Source organism: Cryptomeria japonica, chromosome 9 (assembly GCF_030272615.1).
Source record: "Cryptomeria japonica chromosome 9, Sugi_1.0, whole genome shotgun sequence".
In the NCBI taxonomy this organism is placed as follows: domain Eukaryota; kingdom Viridiplantae; phylum Streptophyta; class Pinopsida; order Cupressales; family Cupressaceae; genus Cryptomeria; species Cryptomeria japonica.
Genome location: NC_081413.1, coordinates 515,410,150 through 515,429,838, shown reverse-complemented (window position 1 = coordinate 515,429,838; position 19,689 = coordinate 515,410,150). Strand labels below are relative to the sequence as shown.

The following is a 19,689-nucleotide window of genomic DNA, read 5'->3' as shown; positions in this document are numbered from 1 at the left end:
AATGTCTCATGATAGATAAGTTTTGAGTTCACTAATCAGCACTGTAGGTCTTAAGAATATCAAAAAGGTCAAACTAAATCACTAAACATTTCGGCATCTAAAAATGCAAACCCTGGATGTACCCACAGGAGATTCGTTTCAGAATCTGATTCCGGTACGTTTCATACCCAGAATCGCCCAAAAATTCCCAAGATTCAGCAACTTAGAAATTAAGTATAATTTGATGCACATTCATGCTTAATTTGGCATTGCATTAGGTTCCTCTTTTACATAATCATCATGTTTCTTTAAACATACCTTGCACAGATTTCTAATTACAGTCCTGAGAAGGTACTCCTGCCAAATCATCACTAATTCTCTCTCAATTATGTGGCCATATGAGAAATATGCATACTGAGAAATACTCTGTGTCCTCCTCATAAACATTGATAATCCTTAACAAAACAATCAAACTTGAATTGGAATCTTTATATTGAAATATTTTCGAAATGTATTGTATCTTGACCAAGTATAGATAGGCATTTACTATATTCAGCGGATTACAGTTGTATTCGGATGGAAAACTTATGATGCAAACCTACTTAGTTGAGAAATAAGATAAGTTGTGATGTGTCTGATTTGTGCCATGGTAATGCCATGAATGATAAAATTCACGCAAGTCACAAAGTAATATGAGAAAAGTTAGGAAACTTGGATGCTGCAATAGTCTGGTCCACGGGTGCCATCACAGATAAATTTCCCATGGTTACAAGTATGCATGGTAAAACCTCAAGTTGAGTTGGAGTTAGTATTTAGATTATGATTGAAACTTTGATAATGGAATTATATTAGTGATTCAGCAACTTAAATAATGAGATCCATTTACCCATGTGAGGTAAACACTAAGATAAATCCTGTTCACTAGGGACTTTTTGATATAAGATAACACCTTCAACATCTGATACTATAAGGGAATCTTCTTGCTAGAAGCTGGCTGTGCATGTGCATAAGTGTTTTTAAGTTTTTGAAAAATGGAAATATTAAATTTAATCAGTGCAGAAGAACAATAATTTCACCAGGTTGTAATGGCCATATTATAGGATTCCACTAATGACTTCAGATCTGATATTCAAATGTCATGGTACAATGAATCTTTATAAATAGCTGAAATATTAGAACTGAATGTACGATATCTTTTTCTAAAAGCTGTTGAAATTGAAATCTATCTCTGAAGAATTTTGTGAAGGCTGATTGGTCTCTACAGTTAGATTGTTTGAACAAGAGATGTATTGAGAATACATGAATGCCAAAGCTGTAAATCAGACCACAACATAGTGAAGACACAGGAAAAGATGGATCAACGCTGGTGCCATGCACCTTCAAAAAATATACAGATCCAATAACTTATTTAGTGAAAGTACTATATGAACAATGGAAATATGTATTAAGTCTTTGTTAATATAAATGATAAATCTTAATTTACACTATATAAAGTTGGAACAGAGGCATCTATCCCCTTAGGTGGAGCTTGAAAATATTCATTTGTGCTTGATGAATTCTAATATTTCACAGGTTATAAAATTTTTGTCTGTTCAACTTGAATATGGCTTGAAAGTAGAACAAATATGATAATTATACTTCCATCCTTGGTCTTTATTAGGTTGTATCTCAGTTGATCATAAAGCCAGCTGCCTGATAAAAAGAAATGGTAGCATTTTGTTTTACATTGAAATTTGACGATGACAACTTTTGCAGGAAAATCAGCACCATAGTGAAGGCATCTGCCCGAGTTGACAAATTCTCCAAAGCTGACATCATTGTTTCTCCTTCTATTCTTTCTGCAAATTTCGCAAAGTTGGGTGAACAGGTGTTTTTTTCAAACTTTTATGGGCAACTAAATTTTCTATAAATGTAAAATGATATAAACCACTATGAAAGTTTTAGGAACAATTTTTTTGCAATTTTCATAGGCCACTATGTGGAGTCTGGATATAGTTTTGTGGGGTTAGATTTTGCAATAGGGTAAGATTCTCACAAGTTTCTTTTTGCAGTCCATATTTAACAAGTTATATTTAAGCACCAATTGTCAAATCTGGAACGGGACTCCTAGTTCTTTGTCACAGTTTGAATACAGCACAAAGTTCTTTAAGGCACTATTTAGTTATTAACCTATAAGGACATTTTGGAAGCAAGATATTAGTTGAATATCTGGATGCATGCACAAGATTTTTAAAATTTATTGTTAATAATGTTCTAGACCCTAAAGTTAGAGCAATATGATGACTCAATATATCTTTAATTTCATCAATGTGAGATTTTGTTGGTTCTAAAGCAGGTTCGGTTGGATTAGAGCATCCTGTTTTATTGCCAAGTTAGCCAGTTAACTGGTATCATGGATATGTTTAGTTCAAAATGCAAATATATTCACTTTATAAATAGAATCATTATAAGTGATACATGTGCAAGCATTATGTAAGGTGTTATGAGCTGGCTTTTAATATATATAATTATTGGGAAGCTTCTTTCAATTATTTTGTTGGAGTGGAATTTTCTATAAGCATTTAAACTACAAGGTATCTTTTTTTAAAGCTAAAGAACCTAGGTTAAGGATCTAAGGACCTAAATCGACAAAAAAATGAACGAAATATCGATTCCAATAGGTTAAAAATCCAGTGTATCATGAGGACAAAGATTTTTACCTGCCCCCAAATTCAGGGATGTTTCGGGGGCTCCAAGACGGAAACAAAAAATCAAGGTTCATTCCAAATATTCTCAAAATATGGAGACATTCACCCAATTTGAGGGACATCCCCAGTGAGGTGCCCCTTTTAATTTTTTTTCCTATCCTTGGGGTCCCTTGACTATCTTGGGGAGGGTAGGCTGTTTCTGATGTTTATTTCATACTTAAAAAATAAAAAATGTCAAAATAAATAAATAAACCCAAATATCTATACAAGGGTCCACAGCACCCCAAAATACACCCATAAATCCTAACCTATTTGTATTTTATGATTTCACACTTTGCAGTTTCACAATTTGCATTTGCAAGCAAGAAGGGAAAAATTGAAAAAGAGAGAAGGAAGGAGGTAGTTCCATATGTCACTGTGGCTTTCAATCTATCCAAACTTTCAGATTTTCTTTTTTTATGTTTCACATTTGTGACAAGTTTTTTGTTTGTTTGTTTGCGTTGTACAAGTAAATGTAAAGAATAAGCTGAAAAACACATTGTGATAATTTTTTTTTTAATGTTCTTTGTTGTGATTGAATAAACCACAGTTTATTTCACTTCAAAAATAAAATGCCAAATTTTCTCTGTTTAAAATTTGTCTATATTCCTTTATGCCTTAAAATACTTTTCTTTTGCACTTGAAACATGTGCAATTTGTAAAAAGTGTGTCATTTCTTTTGTACTTCAATGCCCTCAAAAGTTTAAACAAGATCGCTGTTTTTTTGCCACTTGAAATATGTTACAAATTACAATGCATAGAAACCTTTTTTTCGCACTTTTAATGTCTTAAGAGTTTATTTTTTATTTTTTTGTATTTGAAATGTGCTACAATATGTAGAAAGTTTTCTGTTTTTTTAATATATATTGCTTTCATTTTTAATTTTTATTTCCTTTTTGGGGTCAAGATGAGGTACTTGAGCGACAATGGGATTTTGAATTAGGTGGCGAAAGTGGGGGGAGCATGGAGAAAAGAGGTGACAACTAAACCCTCGTATAGATAGTTTAGTTGGGAGTGCAATGCAATTTGATTGCTTATTTGAAGTGACATCTGACATAAACAAGGAAAACAATTTAGGAGGGTGTTGGTGTCAACATTTGCTTCCTTGATTGGAGGTGCACCATTATGAGGGTTAATGCACACTCCTTACATATGCTTGGTTAAGGGGTTGGCTCTTGTACCGAGTTGGCACTTGAGAAGAGGTCACATATTATAAATTATACTAGAAGGTACATCATTGTACCATCTTGTACTTTCTTTAGGGAGTTACATCTCCAATAGTTTCATATTTGAGGTGAGTGGGGTGGAATCAAGATGGAAAGAGAAGGCCATAGGCTCAACATTAAAAAAACTGGTTACAAATATGTTCAATGTGAAGGCAAGGAGGCCAGCGAGGCCGTTGGCGAATTTGTGTTTGCCACTATTATACCCTTTCATGTTGGTCAATCTCCTTATTACAAGGAGGCCAGCGAGGCCGTTGGCGAATTTGTGTTTGCCACTATTATACCCTTTCATGTTGATCAATCTCCTTATTACAAGGAGGCAATGTCCAATGTAGGAAAGTTGGTACAACTTATGTGCCTTCTGGCAAGACCAAATTGAGCACCACAATCTTGAAAAACTTTTCCATGGTTAATTTATTGAGAGAGGAGATGAAGGTCACATGGGTATGACGTAGGCTATGACGTAATCATGGATGAGGGGATAGGCATTAGACAACACTCACTCATGAATATTATAGTTACATCTAAGGAAGGGCCTTATTTAGTGATGTTGAGCACTTAGGAAAACTCAAAGGCATAGAGTTGCAGTTTCAAGTCCTTATAGATGAAGATTGGTGTTCTTAATGGAGTGCAGGTGGCTACTAATGCAATGCATGTGTGCAATGTAAAGGCATATTATTTGGGTTTACCTGTAGGCACATCTTTTGGATCCCTTCTTGTGTGAATGTCGTGAACAATGCACTCAAGAACACCAAAATTGAGTGGGTCAAAAATGTTATGTCAGATGCAAGGCAAATGCAGAAGTTTATTTGCAATCATCAAACCTCATTGCAATTCATTTTGGTCTGGTTTCAAGGAAGGAATTCCTCAAACCAATTGAGACCAAGTTTTCTTGCAACTTCTTTCTATTGGAGAGGATACTTGAGTTGTAGGAGCCCTTCTAAGTTATAATCATTACACATGTTTCATCTAGATGGGGGGAGTCTGAGACAAAACAGGGGAAGACGGTGAAGGAGGTTGTGGTTAGTGATAGATTTTGGATGAATGTGAGATTCATTACGTCTTATGTATCCTTCATTTTCAATGTCATCAAATTTGGGGATTTTGATAATTCCACCTTTGGGGAGTGAAATATGTTAAATTTGATTATAGTTTATTCAAATTCCCTATAACCAAAACATTAATGAAATCTACAACAGGGTAATAAGTAGAGTGTTCTGATCTATCTAAGTGTATTTCACTTAAGAAAGAGCTATGCTCATTTTCAAGGAAAATTACTACCTTTTTGCTAATGGACTAACCAATTCTGGAATTATTGAAGATATAGAACAATATTCTGGAAAATGAAGACAAAATGAGGAACCTAGAAAAATATGGAATTCGGAGGAAGTTTCAAAGATCTGACGTAGTACAGATGCCTACATATTCACAGAGAACAATGCAATTGCTCTAGCATCCAAGTGCGCTGTAGTCTGTACACAGAGGTGAATTGTATAGACTACAAGTAGTAAATCTATTCCAGATATAGAAGATATAGTCTGTTTTTGCTAATGGACTAATAAATTTTGGAATTATAATCAGTGTTCCACGGAAACGCGTCCCCCCCGGAGGCCCAAGTCCCCCTGTCCCCAAAAATTTTTCCCTCTGTACCCGTGTCCCCCCATCTCCATGTCGCCCCGTCTCCATGTCCCCAACGGCCGTGGAACAATGGAATTATTGAAGATATAGAATGATATTCTGGAAAATGAAGACAAAAACAGTAACCTAGAAAAATACAGAATTTGAAGAAAGTTTCATAGAGCTGATGTAGTACAGATGCCTACATGATTCACAGAGAACAATGCAATTGCTCTAGCATCCAAGTGCGCTGTAGTCTGTACACAGAAGTGAATTATATAGACTAAAAGTAGTAAATCTATTCCAATAGCAACAAAACATGCTCACAATAAAACTGAAAATGGCAAAAAGGTTATTTAACTTTTATTAGAATGATGTAAATATGCGCTAAATGAAGGAAATGATATAGTAGCTAAATATTAGAAATAAGACAAAGATAAGTTAGGGACACAAAGCCGTTGTGTGTTTGATTCACCAATGTTAACTATGGTAGGACAGGAAGGATGGGGGTGACTGCTAGGGAGGTTGCCAAATGGTCAATCGCCTAATTGGTCTTTCAATCTCAATGGTTACAAAATGAACACTTACGAGCAGAGGTCTATAAAGTTACTAAATGCCCTATGTGTATGGAGGAGAAATGTGTAGAATATAGAATCCAATAGTGCCAACTGCCAACAATGGGATTTATAGGCTCCAAGTCCAAAGTAAAATAAACAACAATTCAAATACTGGTTTTGAGGAGATAGAGAATAGTGAATACAACAATAACCTTGTGAAAATCCAAACGAACTTGAAATGAAAGACTAAAAGAGAGCTGGAAAAGAGAGAAGGGTTGAGTATGAACAACAACAATATCACTGTATCAAGTAAGTTAAGAAAACGCCTAACATGGATGTTGAGAAGAAGTTACTGCTCTTTGAAAATTGTCTCCCTCAAGAACTTTCCAGCTATAGAGAAAAGATGCTGCCTCTGGAAATCTGCAAACTCAAAAGAAAGAACACAAGAAACCATAATCAATAATATGATTCCAAATAATGTAAGCTCACAAGGGTGGATGAATTGCAGCGATAGTATATCTCCAGATTCACACAAGAATGCTGTAGAAAAACTTAGAGATTATAGAGATTTTCCAGAAAAAAGTCTCACACTAGCCAACATAGAACTGAATGTCAAAAATCCTCTAATAGTTCAATGCATGTACGAAATGAAGGAGACTCCCAACAGTCACTAAGGTTTCTAATTCTAGTCAAGCGATCAGGGAATTTTGGTCACAAATTTGTCAGAACTTGCTCAAATGGCCATTATAAAAATAATGAAGTCAAAACATCACCAAACTGGCTGTTATATTGAATCCATACAGCTGTACTATCATGGGAGGACAATGTGATTAGATGGACATCCATGCAATTGTGCCATTGTTTCAGGGAAGTCTTAAATAGCACTTTTGTAATGTCCCCTACTAGATATAGGCCTGTTTAACAACAATTACCTAATTTCAATAAACTTATGACTTAAATTAATTTGCTTAATTTGGAGTTCCCATTCTTAACTTGATAACAATATATCTGAAACAGACATTTGTCATAGTACTCAATGTAATTATCTCTGAATCCAATATCCTACTGTAATCAAGAATTTATAAATTTATAACTCAGAGATAGGGCTTGAGACTTACCTTGTATTAGAGTGGAGACTTATAAAGATAACCTGCACTCACAAGGAAAGGCAAACACCTACAAACATATCCATTCTTAACCAGTTATAATCTATTCTAATGTAACAACAGAAAGAGTGGGCATATGAGACATAAAAGGGTTGTTTGGGTCCGTTGTCTACCAAGTCCAAGGAATGGTTGCTTCTAACCTCCTTGTTAGACTTGGCGGCCCATGGTGCTGTCCCTCCATGCCCATTACCTATACACACATCACCATCTTTGTGAGTTTGGCATAGAGGGAGTAACTGGCTCCTTGACTCCATAGATCCTTATGACCACTTGTGTGCCTCTCGTCACCGCTAGATTACTCCTCCATCCCTCTCCCACAAAATGGACTATCAAATACAATTTCTAATGTATCTCTTAGAACAACTATCACGCTGATAATGTAATATCTGCGGTAAGAGTAATGAATTTCTACTAACAGTAGTGATTCTACTATAAACCAGTAGTGCAGATTATTAACATTCCTTAATAATATCTATGCTGATCATTCAGGTGAAACCCTGTATTATTAATTATACCTATATATATATATCATAATAGACTGACAGAAGTTCCATTATAACTATAATTTAAATAATATTATGGACAAGATCAGATATGACATACCAGTCGGTAATGATGTATGCTATCCTTCTTGATGTTATCCTTGTTCATGTTCGATGATTCTCCTTGGTGCATTCCGATAGGTTGCTTTAATGCTTGTGCGATGATAGTATAGCTATACCTGATTTCTATGTCTGAATTCCTATGATCTCATTTTCTGATCAATAGTCCTTTTCATTTATTTGGGTCTGCAAAGCATATATAGTAATCTTCTTCCCACAAATTTATAGTGTAAGCTCAGATCAGATTGTGTCCTCTTCCTTTCGTATATCCTTCCCCTTAATACACATCAAACATATCTAATATCAAGAGTTATGTCCCTTCAATGGGACGGTTTTTTCTAACAGCCATGTCCTTTACTAAATAACATTAATTTATTTACTTAATATTCCTTTCCTTTAATCGCACCTTCCTAGTAAATGAATTACTAATTCGTTGCTACAAACTAATTGCACCATTTGGTTTGTTTCATTCCTTTCCAATGTGGCAACCTTTGTATTGCTGACTTGTATCATCGCTGTTGCTTGACTTTGATATGTCTTAGTTTATTAAATAATTGCTGCCTTGCCTTCACAAATTAATCCATACTTTAATCTCTTTAGTTCTAATAAATCGACCATGAAGTTGGCTTATATTCTAAATTTCTAATAATAGATGCCAACATGGAATACATGAATGTCAAATCATTGATTGAATTCTTGACTTGATCTCCAACAGAATATAACCCTGCCTTTTCTCTCACGGTCTTCATTACTATTCATTTGTTCGGATTTGGGGACATGACATCTTTAATATAAAAGTTACAGACTATAACAGATCCAAACACTTTGGCACATGACAAGCTAAATAAGCAGTGATTGTTCACCTTCAAGATTGTTGTGTACGCTTACCATTTGCCTCTTGCAGAATTCTAGTTCCTCTACTTCTGAGAAGAAGTATTGCACATATAGCTTTATCTACTCTCGTAAGAGGATCCAATTTGTAGGAGAGTTAAAAAGTTAGTTGTACACAATACCTTGTGTCTCATTGATCTCAAGACACTTGAATACAAGCAAAATCCAACAACATGATGGTATGTACAATCCAATGAGTTGTAGTAGGTTGATTAGGATTTGAAGTTACAGCTTGGTTTAGTTGAGGTCTTGTTGCAAGAGCCAGTTGAGACCAACAATTCTGCTAATGAGCAGTTTGTGAGATTTCCATCGGATGATGAATCCAATTTTTGAGCTTGATGCTAAAACTAGCTATGCATATCTTGTCTTGGCATTGCCATTTTGTCATTTTGATGTTTGTCACTTGTGATTTTGAGCTTGTTTCGTACTCTGTAACTTTCATTAATAGGAATAAAATTTAAAATCAAATGTCATTATGATTATTATATATTATCTAGATTATGGGATAAAGTGCATATTAGGTTTATGAAAAGGAGGTGGTAGGGGTTTAGGAATGATGATAATTAGGATTAGCGAAGGAGATGAGGTAGACTAGGATGTGGGATGCCCTGCATAGTGCATCCCTTACAATTAGCCTTTGGAAGCGATCTATAAAGGGGTTTTCTAAATACTGAAGATGGGCCTCATTCTTTCTACATAGGTTAACTTACTTATTTGCAGCTAACTTTTCAACCATATTTGCTTCTTTTCTATTGAGGTAAAAAGATTTCAATTTTAACTTAGAAGTCACCTGTCTAGCTCAACCAGCAATTGTTTTTCATCATCAGCATGTAATTTTCCCAGATTTCATTTCTTTAGTAAGAATTTAAGTACCCTTCCACAATTATTTTCTTCTTTCCTTTAGTGACTGCAGCTTGAACACCTTTTAGCATTGCCGTGGTCTCCACTTGAGTACCAAATCCCAATGTCCGTATAATATATCATCTTTGGCTAAAATAATTAAGCCCTTATGACACCACCTCCACTAGAAGGGCCAAAGTTGTCCTCAACTACTCCAGATTTAAGTTTCACATATTTACAAAAGTTGAGGGAACCATACTGTCCTTTTTTTTAGTGCAATTCAAGTCTTTGTTATATTTTTTTATTAGGAGAGGAACTATTCTCAGGCCATGCTATTAGATGCCACATTTTGCTCCATTTTTGCACTTCATGATCAATCCAATCATCTTTTCCATGAATTTCATTGTGCACATCTTGTGTAGACTAATTCCCTTCTTTCCCACCTATGGGCGAAGTGTCTATGGTGACAATGGGGGAACATTGATCATCTGATGCGTATAGACATCGCACCATACCCATACATGGCGCATTTAGAAAGTAGATTACGTTTAAACAAAAAAGAGTTTGCGAGTTGTGTCATGCCCTTAAGTGAAATTTTGGGCATGACACATATAATATATCATCTTTGGCTAAAATAATCCATCCCTTATGACACCACCTCCACCAGAAGGGCCAAAGTTGCCCTTAACTACTACAAATTTAAGTTCCATATTCACAAAAGTTGAGGAAACCATAATGTCCTATTTTTTTAATTGCAATTCAAGTCTTTGATATTTCTATTTTTTATGGCAGGAAATCTTCTTGGGCCATGCAATTAGATGGCACCTTTTGATTGATTTTTGCACTTCATGATCAATCCAATCATCTTTTCTTAGCCAAACCATAGTCAATTCCAAAATAACAGAGTTGATACTTCCCTGCACTTGAATTTCTATTGAAGTTTTTTCCTTAAATATTTGGCAATTTTTTGCAATCCAAATGTTCTATATTATGATTATTGGAGAGATCATCCATAATCTCTTACAAGGGTGAGTGTTGATGCTATAGATCCATTTTTTCATCATTAATTTAATTGACTCGAGAGATACATTTTTTTCCCACTTTCTAAAAATCTATTACAACTACCCTAGGCAGAGGTGTAATAAAGAAACATATGATTATTACTTTCTTCATTTTTTTATGCAAATACAATCATGGATGACCCATGGAGCCTTGTCTTTCTATATACTGGAATTAAGAGCTTTCTCTTGAAGAGTGAGCCATAAGATTAAATTTCCTTGGACAATCCCTCATGAAGGTATTTTTTAACTTGGAAACCTATATCTTTTCCTTTGGGACTCAATCATTAGTTTTTGGTGCAGATTTTGCCATGACAATTCCTTATTTATCTCCATTGTAGATGAGATTACCTTTTCCTTATTTTGATGGGGTAGCAAGCCAGCATATGGTTCAATCTCATGGCTTTCTTTTCATATCTCATTTTGGTCAAGCCAACTGTCTCCGCTAGTTGCATCACAATAATTTATGTAGTCCTTCGCCTTTGGGCCCTATCAAATTATGGCATCGTCGGAAAAAGCTTCAAGTTCCTCATCTTGATTTGGTGGGATTTTTTTATAATCAAGTGATTCAAGTGTCATTCCAAAAGTGCACCTGACTGCCATACACTACTTACCATTTCAGTTTTGTCATTGGGAGAGATATACAACCTTTAATGAAGTTTTCAATAGCTAATCCTCTTGGTAGGGTTTCTTTTTTTTGATCGATTTCTTGGTAGGTGTTTCTTGATAGTCACTGTGGGAGTCTATTTATTTTGCTTGCAAGATGCTACTCTATAATCTTCTCTCCTTGCTGTAAATCCTCCAGAAAGTTTGATGGTTCTTAAGTTGTTAAGAAATTAGTTAATTTGTGATAGTGAACATCAAAGTGATTTTCAATATTCTATTGATAAAGACTTAGGAATATTGTGCAAATGATTAAAATCATTATTATGGAGTTTCACCTACATTTGTTAATAATTATGAAAATATAGAGTCAGATAATGCAGCATAATGCAGCTTGTTAATAAAACATGTATATATGCAAAAATGCTATTGATTAAGATTTTCCAAAAAAATGAAATTGAATTAAATAGAACTTTGTAACTTGTTTGGTGCAGTTATTTAGGAGAAAATATTTGATCTTTTGTGAAAACTTATCTAGCTAAAAGTTTCAGTATAGTTTGTGACTTTTATTTTACGTAGGTCAAAGCAGTGGAGTTGGCAGGTTGTGATTGGATTCATGTTGATGTCATGGATGGACGGTTTGTACCCAATATTACCATTGGGCCTCTAGTGGTTGCCGCATTACGACCTGTGACTGATTTGCCTTTGGATGTGCATTTGGTAAATTTTTATTTTATTCTGTTTTATAGCTACCCATTCAATCATTGTTTAAGGATTAAAATGCAGCATTAGGATATCATGGCCCTCATATGGTAGTAGCAGAACAGAGGCTGGTTTAATTTGATGGTTTTAGATACAGTCAATTAAGTTTGTGAATGGATTTATGGCCTTGCAGAGAAATGTGTGACTGATTTATTGATTTACGGCTTCATTTATTGTAGATGATTGTGGAACCGGAACAACGTGTTCCAGACTTTATCAAGGCTGGTGCAGACATTGTTAGCGTACATTGTGAACAGTCCTCCACAATCCACTTGCACCGGACTGTGAATCAGGTAAAATGTATTCTAATACTTGTGTCTTTTTCTTGATGACATGTTAGTGGAAATAAATAGTGCAAGATAGTTTGCAAAGTTTGTGGCTATTTCATAACCATTAAAATGCACACCATGAATTAGATCTCCTCAGTGAGGATTAGTACTGTGCCAGAAAATAGCTTGTATTTTACTGTCTAAGTATTGTTTGTAAAACTCTGTTAATGCATATATTGAAATAGTTTGAGGTCTTAGAGAAAGGTAATTGAACCATACTATTTGGTTCATCAGTTCCCATCGACCTGGCCATTCATCTATTATGGTAAAGGTATCTATTTTAATAACATCTAAAGGGAAGAAAGTGCAGTAGAGTACTAGAGATGTTTGGTCAGCAGATATATAGGACTTTGCAACAGGATTTTTTACATTAAGAATTGCATTCATCGATAGCCTTTTTAGTCTATAAATGGTCTTTAAATAGATCACATGGTATTATCCTTTACTATTCATACATATATGACAGAAAGAGTATTATTGTAGCGCTTCCTTCAGCTTAGGCTAGTAAATATATGCAGCTGAGTATTTGGGAGCGGTGGTGATTTTAATCTCATGTGATCTCGCTACAATCCCTGGTCCACTCTTTGGTGGACTCAAACTTTTTAGCGATGGCTTTATTTTAAAAATGGGATGTTACATACAAGGACCATTTTTTGACATATTATAACCCCAATGTCATAGTAAAGAGAATGTTTTGACTCATCCAACTTGCCACAAGATAGGCATTTTCACAATCATGCTTCATCATTGGTTTTTGGCCTTCGTCAATTTTCACTTTGGTTACAAATTGTAACAATGCTCTTTTGAGCATCTATTGCAACTCTGTTTTGAGTTTGGATTTAGGTCTGAGATGGTATTTATGTTACACCAATATCTCTTATAGCATATTATAGAACACCTTTGTCATCAGCAGAAAGAATGTTTTGATTCATCCAACTTGCTGCAAAGAAACATTTCAATGGCCATGGTTAATCATTGTTTTTTGACCCTGGCAATTTGTTTTTCTGGCTACAAATTATTATAATGCTTTTTTGGGCATCTATTTCAAACCCTCAGCTTGACTTTGGGTTTAGTTCTGAGATGACGTATGTGTTACCCCAATATCTCTTCTAGCATATTACAGAACTCCTTTTTTCATCAGCAGAAAAAATGTTTTGCCTCATCCAGCTTGCCACGTAGGAAACATTTCCACAGCCATGGTTAATCATTGTTTTTTGACCCCATCAATTTGTCTTTATGGCTATAGATTATTATAATGTGTTTTGGGCATCTGTTTCAACCTCACGGTTTTGAGTTTGGGTTTATGTTTGATATCTTATGTGTGTTTCTCCAACATGGCTTCCCTGAAGCTCGTCCCTCACTGCTCAAGCCTCTGCTTTTGCTACTGCCGACACCGCTTTTGGTTTTTTGGGACAGACAAGAACAAAAAATCAGAATATAGGTGTCTTTTCTGTCCTTTCTTTTTCCTTCTTATGGTGGTGTATCCCTTACCTGTTTTTTTGGTCTGCTGCTTCTCCAAAGTTATGTGGGCAATACTTTTATTTGATTTTAAATTTTTAATAGACAATGAGATCTATCTTTAGGATTTTTATTTTCCTCTTTTCCGTCAAAGGACTTTTTGTATTTTTTATTTTTCCAATTTATAATGTTGGCTGACTGAGAGGTGTTGCTGCTCCAAGAACTAATATTTGTGCGACAGCCTGGCACATGTGGTTGGCCCCTGACATAATATATAGTAGGAATGTGAATGATTCTCCTTAAAAGCCCCAGGTATTGGATGGAACAGGGATGTTTCTTTTGTCCCCACACCCTCATTTTCTGCGGCGATGGGAAAATGCAATCACCACCCATAGGGACACATCCCCATGCTAATATGGGATTGTATTTGTGTTTAGATTTAAAATACTGGTGATTTCTCTCAGTGCATAGGGAAACTCCATTAATGTCCTTTAAACATTGAAGGCACATCTACTGCTCAAAAACTCAGGATCTTGACTATTTTTCAGTCTTCAATGTACCTTGTAGAGGGTATTCGAGTTCTTTAAAGCCAGGCATTCTACCCGATTCCCCCTTTTCAGTAATATAACTTTTTCCTTTAAAGGAATGCATCTTATATTGCACCGGAGATCAAGATAATTATGGCAGCTGATCAACAGAAATACAAAAAAGATCTCTATTAGTAAAGGCCCTCAATGGGAAAGGCGTTGGCATCTCATGGACAAAAAGAAGCTTGCCTTTGACAAGCATAGCCAAATCCTGCTCGAATAGCCTCAGTTTTCTTAACCAGAGAGAGGAACAGTCCTTGTGAAAAGTTGCAGTATATCTTTTCTTCCACAAGAAGCTAAGGGTGGACTGCCATTTCGTATGCTATAAAGTTTTGCATTTGTTCCTGATATAAAAAGGAAACCCTCCAAGAAAGTGGGGCAATAAATAAGAAACTGAACTCATCCTATAGTACATTTCAGGACATGTTGAACTGAGCCCTCTTCCACAAAGAATGAAGAAGATTGTGATATGCCAACCCTGTAAACCTTTTTTGATTAGCATTCATTGGCAAAGCATTAGCTACCCAAGGTTGTTTTTAAAAATGATCCTTAATTTCGAGATAGATTGGCAGTGTTGTTGGCACTGATCTTTAGGATCACTCATTCCCCATTGGTTGTTCAGGCACGGGCCAATAGAATTAGCTTTTTTCACTTTATTTATTATTATATTAATCCTTTGTCACATTTTTATTCAATGAGGGTCTGATACTTGCAATTGCAATTTGAAGGTAACTTTAAGGAATCATTATGTAGTGATTTTGATATGCTGATATGTTGGTCCTTTTCAACCTTTGGTCTTTTATCTATTTCATACGGCACATGTCACTGCTGCAAATTTTTATTTCTTGAATGGAATCATCAAGAACAATCATGTGGTTGTGGGAAATGGTTATAAATCAGTATTGCTCTTCCATGATTTATTCTTATTATCAACGATAATATTTGAGATATTTTCAACAAGATACGTTAAAATATATAGCCCATACTTTCCGATATCTTTAACATTTATTGTTTGTTTTCAAAACATCGACTTAGCAAAATATACGCATTTGGAAAGATTCACAACTATTTTATGTCTTTATTAAAAATACAAATGGGATGGTTTTTATTTTCCAAAATTTGTAAAATGTTTCAGGACATTAAATTGTTATCACTGGTTACTTATAAAAACATTTTTTGTGATATTTTTTCTCTCCAGATTCAGATACAGTTAGACTGAGTATGTTGTTGGATTTATCTTTCTTATCTCAGTACTTAGAGTCTTTATTAAAAGTTTTTGTTGCACACTTGGGCATGAAGAGTCACACTAGTACTTTTAGTAGGGTTAATTGGTAGTTGTAAAACTTAAAACAAGGCAGCTGACGTGTTCTTTTAGGACTCATTTATTCTGGAATCTCAAATTTGTGTCTTTTTCACTTTTGTTTAAATTTTTAAGAATACATACATGGGTATGTTTATATGTTGTTATTGTAACTTTGTAGGCCTAATGTCTTCAAACAACTATAAAATCCTTTATTGGTATTTTCTTTCATACTATATATTGTCTTTGTCTTCATTTGCACATGATTTATTAGTTGATAGCTATAATAGAAGTAAGCTTGATATCACTATTTGAAGTTTACAAAAATTAAGACAACCTTAATTGCTATTACATTTCTACTGTAAAATTGAAAAAATCTTAAAGACTCTTTACATAAGATAAAAGTGAATCACCAAATGAGTTTTGGGTTAGTGGTGTGTAACGATGAGTTTCAAGATTCAATTGCCATGGCGAGGGCACCTTGTAGTGGTCATAGAAACACCTTGAGTTAGGGATTATGGCAATGCATGGACCTAAGCTCACCCCTATGCCCTTTGGCATAATCAAGTGTAACAATATTAAGAATCCAACTCGCCCCCATGTTCTTTATGAGCTCTTCCTCAATGTTTATACTAATATTTCCAAGATTCAATTGCCATGGCGAGGGCACCTTGTAGTGGTCATAGAAACACCTTGAGTTAGGGATTATGGCAATGCATGGACCTAAGCTCACCCCTATGCCCTTTGGCATAATCAAGTGTAACAATATGAAGAATCCAACTCGCCCCCATGTTCTTTCTGAGCTCTTCCTCAATGTTTATACTAATATTTCAGTCTAGTAGGCATGATTGAGCGGTAAAGATGGAGCATTACCACAATTAAGACTCAGATTTGATTCCCCAGGGGAACTGCTGGGCATGCTCTTGTGCTAATACATCAGAAGTGTGATTAAAAAAGTGCAAGTTAGACATTCCCTGTTTGTGTCCCAAAGGCTGAGGAGTCATTTAAAACCCTTAGTAACCAAAGAAATAAAAAATAAAAGATAAAAGTGAACCAGTAGGCGAAATTGTGTATGCTGCTTTAACAAGTATGCAAAAAGTGCAACATGACCTTTTCGCCTTCATTATTACATCTAATATAATGGCATGTAATGGATTCAATAGCAATTCATGCCTGATGGTTAGTGATCTTAGATCAATTTTGATGCAAAATGTCAATGACTTTGCATGCTTAGGTAAAATTTAACACTCATTCATGTTAATCTTGTTAGTTTTAACACTTTCAGATTGATATAAACTCAGAAGTTATATTTAGTTTCTAATTAGTTTGATTAGCTGAAATAATTTGGAATTAGTGACAACATAGAAATGAACAAATTGAGCACAAGACACAGTTACCCTGGGAAAACCTCCTAGGAGGAAAAACCCAGCCAGAAAAGATCCTCAGATCTGATTATGGATTATAGTTATGTAATCATTACAACAATTATCTCAAGTACTTGTAGATGCAGATGTTGCTGTCACAGGAAGGATGGCAGATTGAGGAAGCTGCCTTCAAGATTAGCTTGCTGTCACATGAGTGATGGTTGCTGCTATTGCTCCTTTAACCCAGATTGCAGACCTTCAAGGAATTCGCTGTGTATTCACTAAGTTCGCTGATTCCTAATGATGGATTTCGCACCTCAACTGGCAAATGAAAATTTTTGATGTAGTAGAGGTAATTGCTGTAAGTGCAGATGTAATCTTTCTTCCTGGAGTCCGCATTAGCCAGGCATATGTATTTCGCATGAATGAAAAAACTGAATGATTGAATTGTGATGAGAGGTTTATGCTTATTTATATGTGGATCAAACCTCCTAAACATGTCGGCTTTCCTTATAAATTAAAACCTTTTAATTTATTTAATTTTTTTAATGCAAAATGTATGGGATAGGGTTGGCCCTATCATGATGGCGTGTTTGGCTTGAATGTAGCGTGGAGTATAGGGCCCAGCCCTTACACGTTGGAGAAGGGGCTGGCCCCCTTAGGCGGATTCCAATGTTGCCCAAGGCAATTGGAATCTGCCATCCCTAATTATAAACAACACTCCCTCTTAATTAGGGAGGAGAAAACATAACCATAATCTTCCATCTTGCACACAAGCAGAGAATGGATTACATAATCAGAATATTGTAGTCTTCCATCTTGCACACAAGCATATAATGGAACTACATAATATAATCTTCCAGCTTGCACACAAGCATAGGCTGGATCCACCTTACATTGCCCGCAGAGGGTGGAGAGGATCTTTTCTACCATCTTACATTGCCCGCAAAGGATGGTTAACAATTACACTTCTCCCTGAGAAGATTACAATACCACCTTACATTGCCCGCAGAGGGTGGTTTGATACAACGCAATGTATCACTGAGGTTGAGACTCCCTCTCAATCAGGGTTTCATTTTACACAACACCGAGCCTGTCCCTGAAGTACACAAACTTCACTTTGGACAGAGGCTTGGTAAGAATATCTGCAACCTGCTCATCAGTGTTGACATACTTCAGCTGAATCGCGCCTCTCTGCACCATATCTCGAATGAAGTGATAATGAGTTTCCACATGTTTTGACCTGTCATGAAACATTGGATTGATAGACATTTTGATGCAACTTTGATTATCACAATGAATAATTGTAGGATCCCAAGGCTGACCAAACAGCCCAGCAAGAAGCTTACGAAGCCACACTGCTTCTCTAGAAGCTACACTTGCTGCAATATACTCAGCTTCAGCAGTACTCAGTGCCACTGAGGATTGTTTTCTGCAAGCCCAAGAGATCACTGCAGATCCCAAGCTAAAACAAATACCGGAGGTGCTTTTCCTGTCTTTGACGCTTCCAGCCCAGTTTGCATCTGAATAACCTTCCAAGGTTATTGAAGTGTTAAGTGGATATTTCAGCCCATAACCAACTGTGCCTCGCAAGTATCTTAGGATGTGCTTGGTTGCAACAAGATGAACATGTTTGGGCATGCTCATAAACTGGCTGAGAGCATTCACAACAAAATATATGTCTGGTCTAGTGTTAACTAGATACATCAGTGATCCAATCAACTGCCGGTACTCTGATGGATCTGCAAAATCAGAGTTAGTTGCAGAAACACTTAACTTCTTTAAGTTAGATTCCATAGGAGTAGACATAGGTTTACAATCCATCATTCTAAATCTTTTCAAAATGTCAATAGTATACTTTCCTTGACTTAGAAAAATTTCGTTAGATCTTTGCCATATTTCTAGACCTAGAAAATAATGCATTAGACCAAAGTCTTTCATTTCAAATTCTGAAGCTAGTTCTTTCTTGCATCTAATGATAAGTTCATCTTTACGAGTAAGAAATAAATCATCCACATACAGAACTAGAATTAGCATTTCATCATTGGATAACTTAAAGTAGATGTTAGAGTCAACATCATTTTTACAAAAACCTAGACTTGACAAGTATTTATCAATTCTTTCATACCAAGCACGAGGAGCCTGTTTAAGGCCATACAAAGCTTTCTTCAACCTGCACACATGAGTTATTCTATCCTGAATCTCATAACCCTCAGGTTGTTCAATATAGACCTCTTCCTCAATGACACCATTAAGGAAGGCAGTCTTAACATCCATTTGATGTAGCTTCCAACCTCTAGCAACAACAATAGCTATTATAGTTCTAATAGAAGTATATCTAGCAACAGGAGCAAATGTTTCTTCGTAGTCTAAGCCTTCCTTTTGAGAAAAACCACGAGCTACAAATCTAGCCTTATATTTTTCAATACTACCATCAGCATTATGTTTAATTTTAAATAACCATTTAGAGGAAACAACAAATTTACTTTTGGGTTTGGGCACAATATCCCAAACATCATTCTTGATGATTGACTAATACTCTTCATCCATAGCAAGCTTCCAGGCATGATGGTTCAAGGCTTCTTCAACATTGCAAGGTTCAGTTTCAATGAGATTGCACATCAATG

At 35.6% G+C, this 19,689-nt stretch overlaps 1 protein-coding gene across 1 annotated transcript in view; it reads left to right on the top strand.

Moving 5' to 3' along the window:
- The window catches only part of LOC131066930 (ribulose-phosphate 3-epimerase, chloroplastic), a 54,046-nt gene that overhangs the window by 25,797 nt on the left and 8,560 nt on the right, over positions 1–19,689 (top strand). The window contains exons 2-4 of the mRNA XM_058001827.2: positions 1,735–1,846; positions 11,842–11,982; positions 12,204–12,317. Of these exons, the coding sequence (XP_057857810.2) occupies positions 1,735–1,846; positions 11,842–11,982; positions 12,204–12,317 (367 nt within the window). The remainder of the gene's footprint in view (positions 1–1,734; positions 1,847–11,841; positions 11,983–12,203; positions 12,318–19,689) is intronic.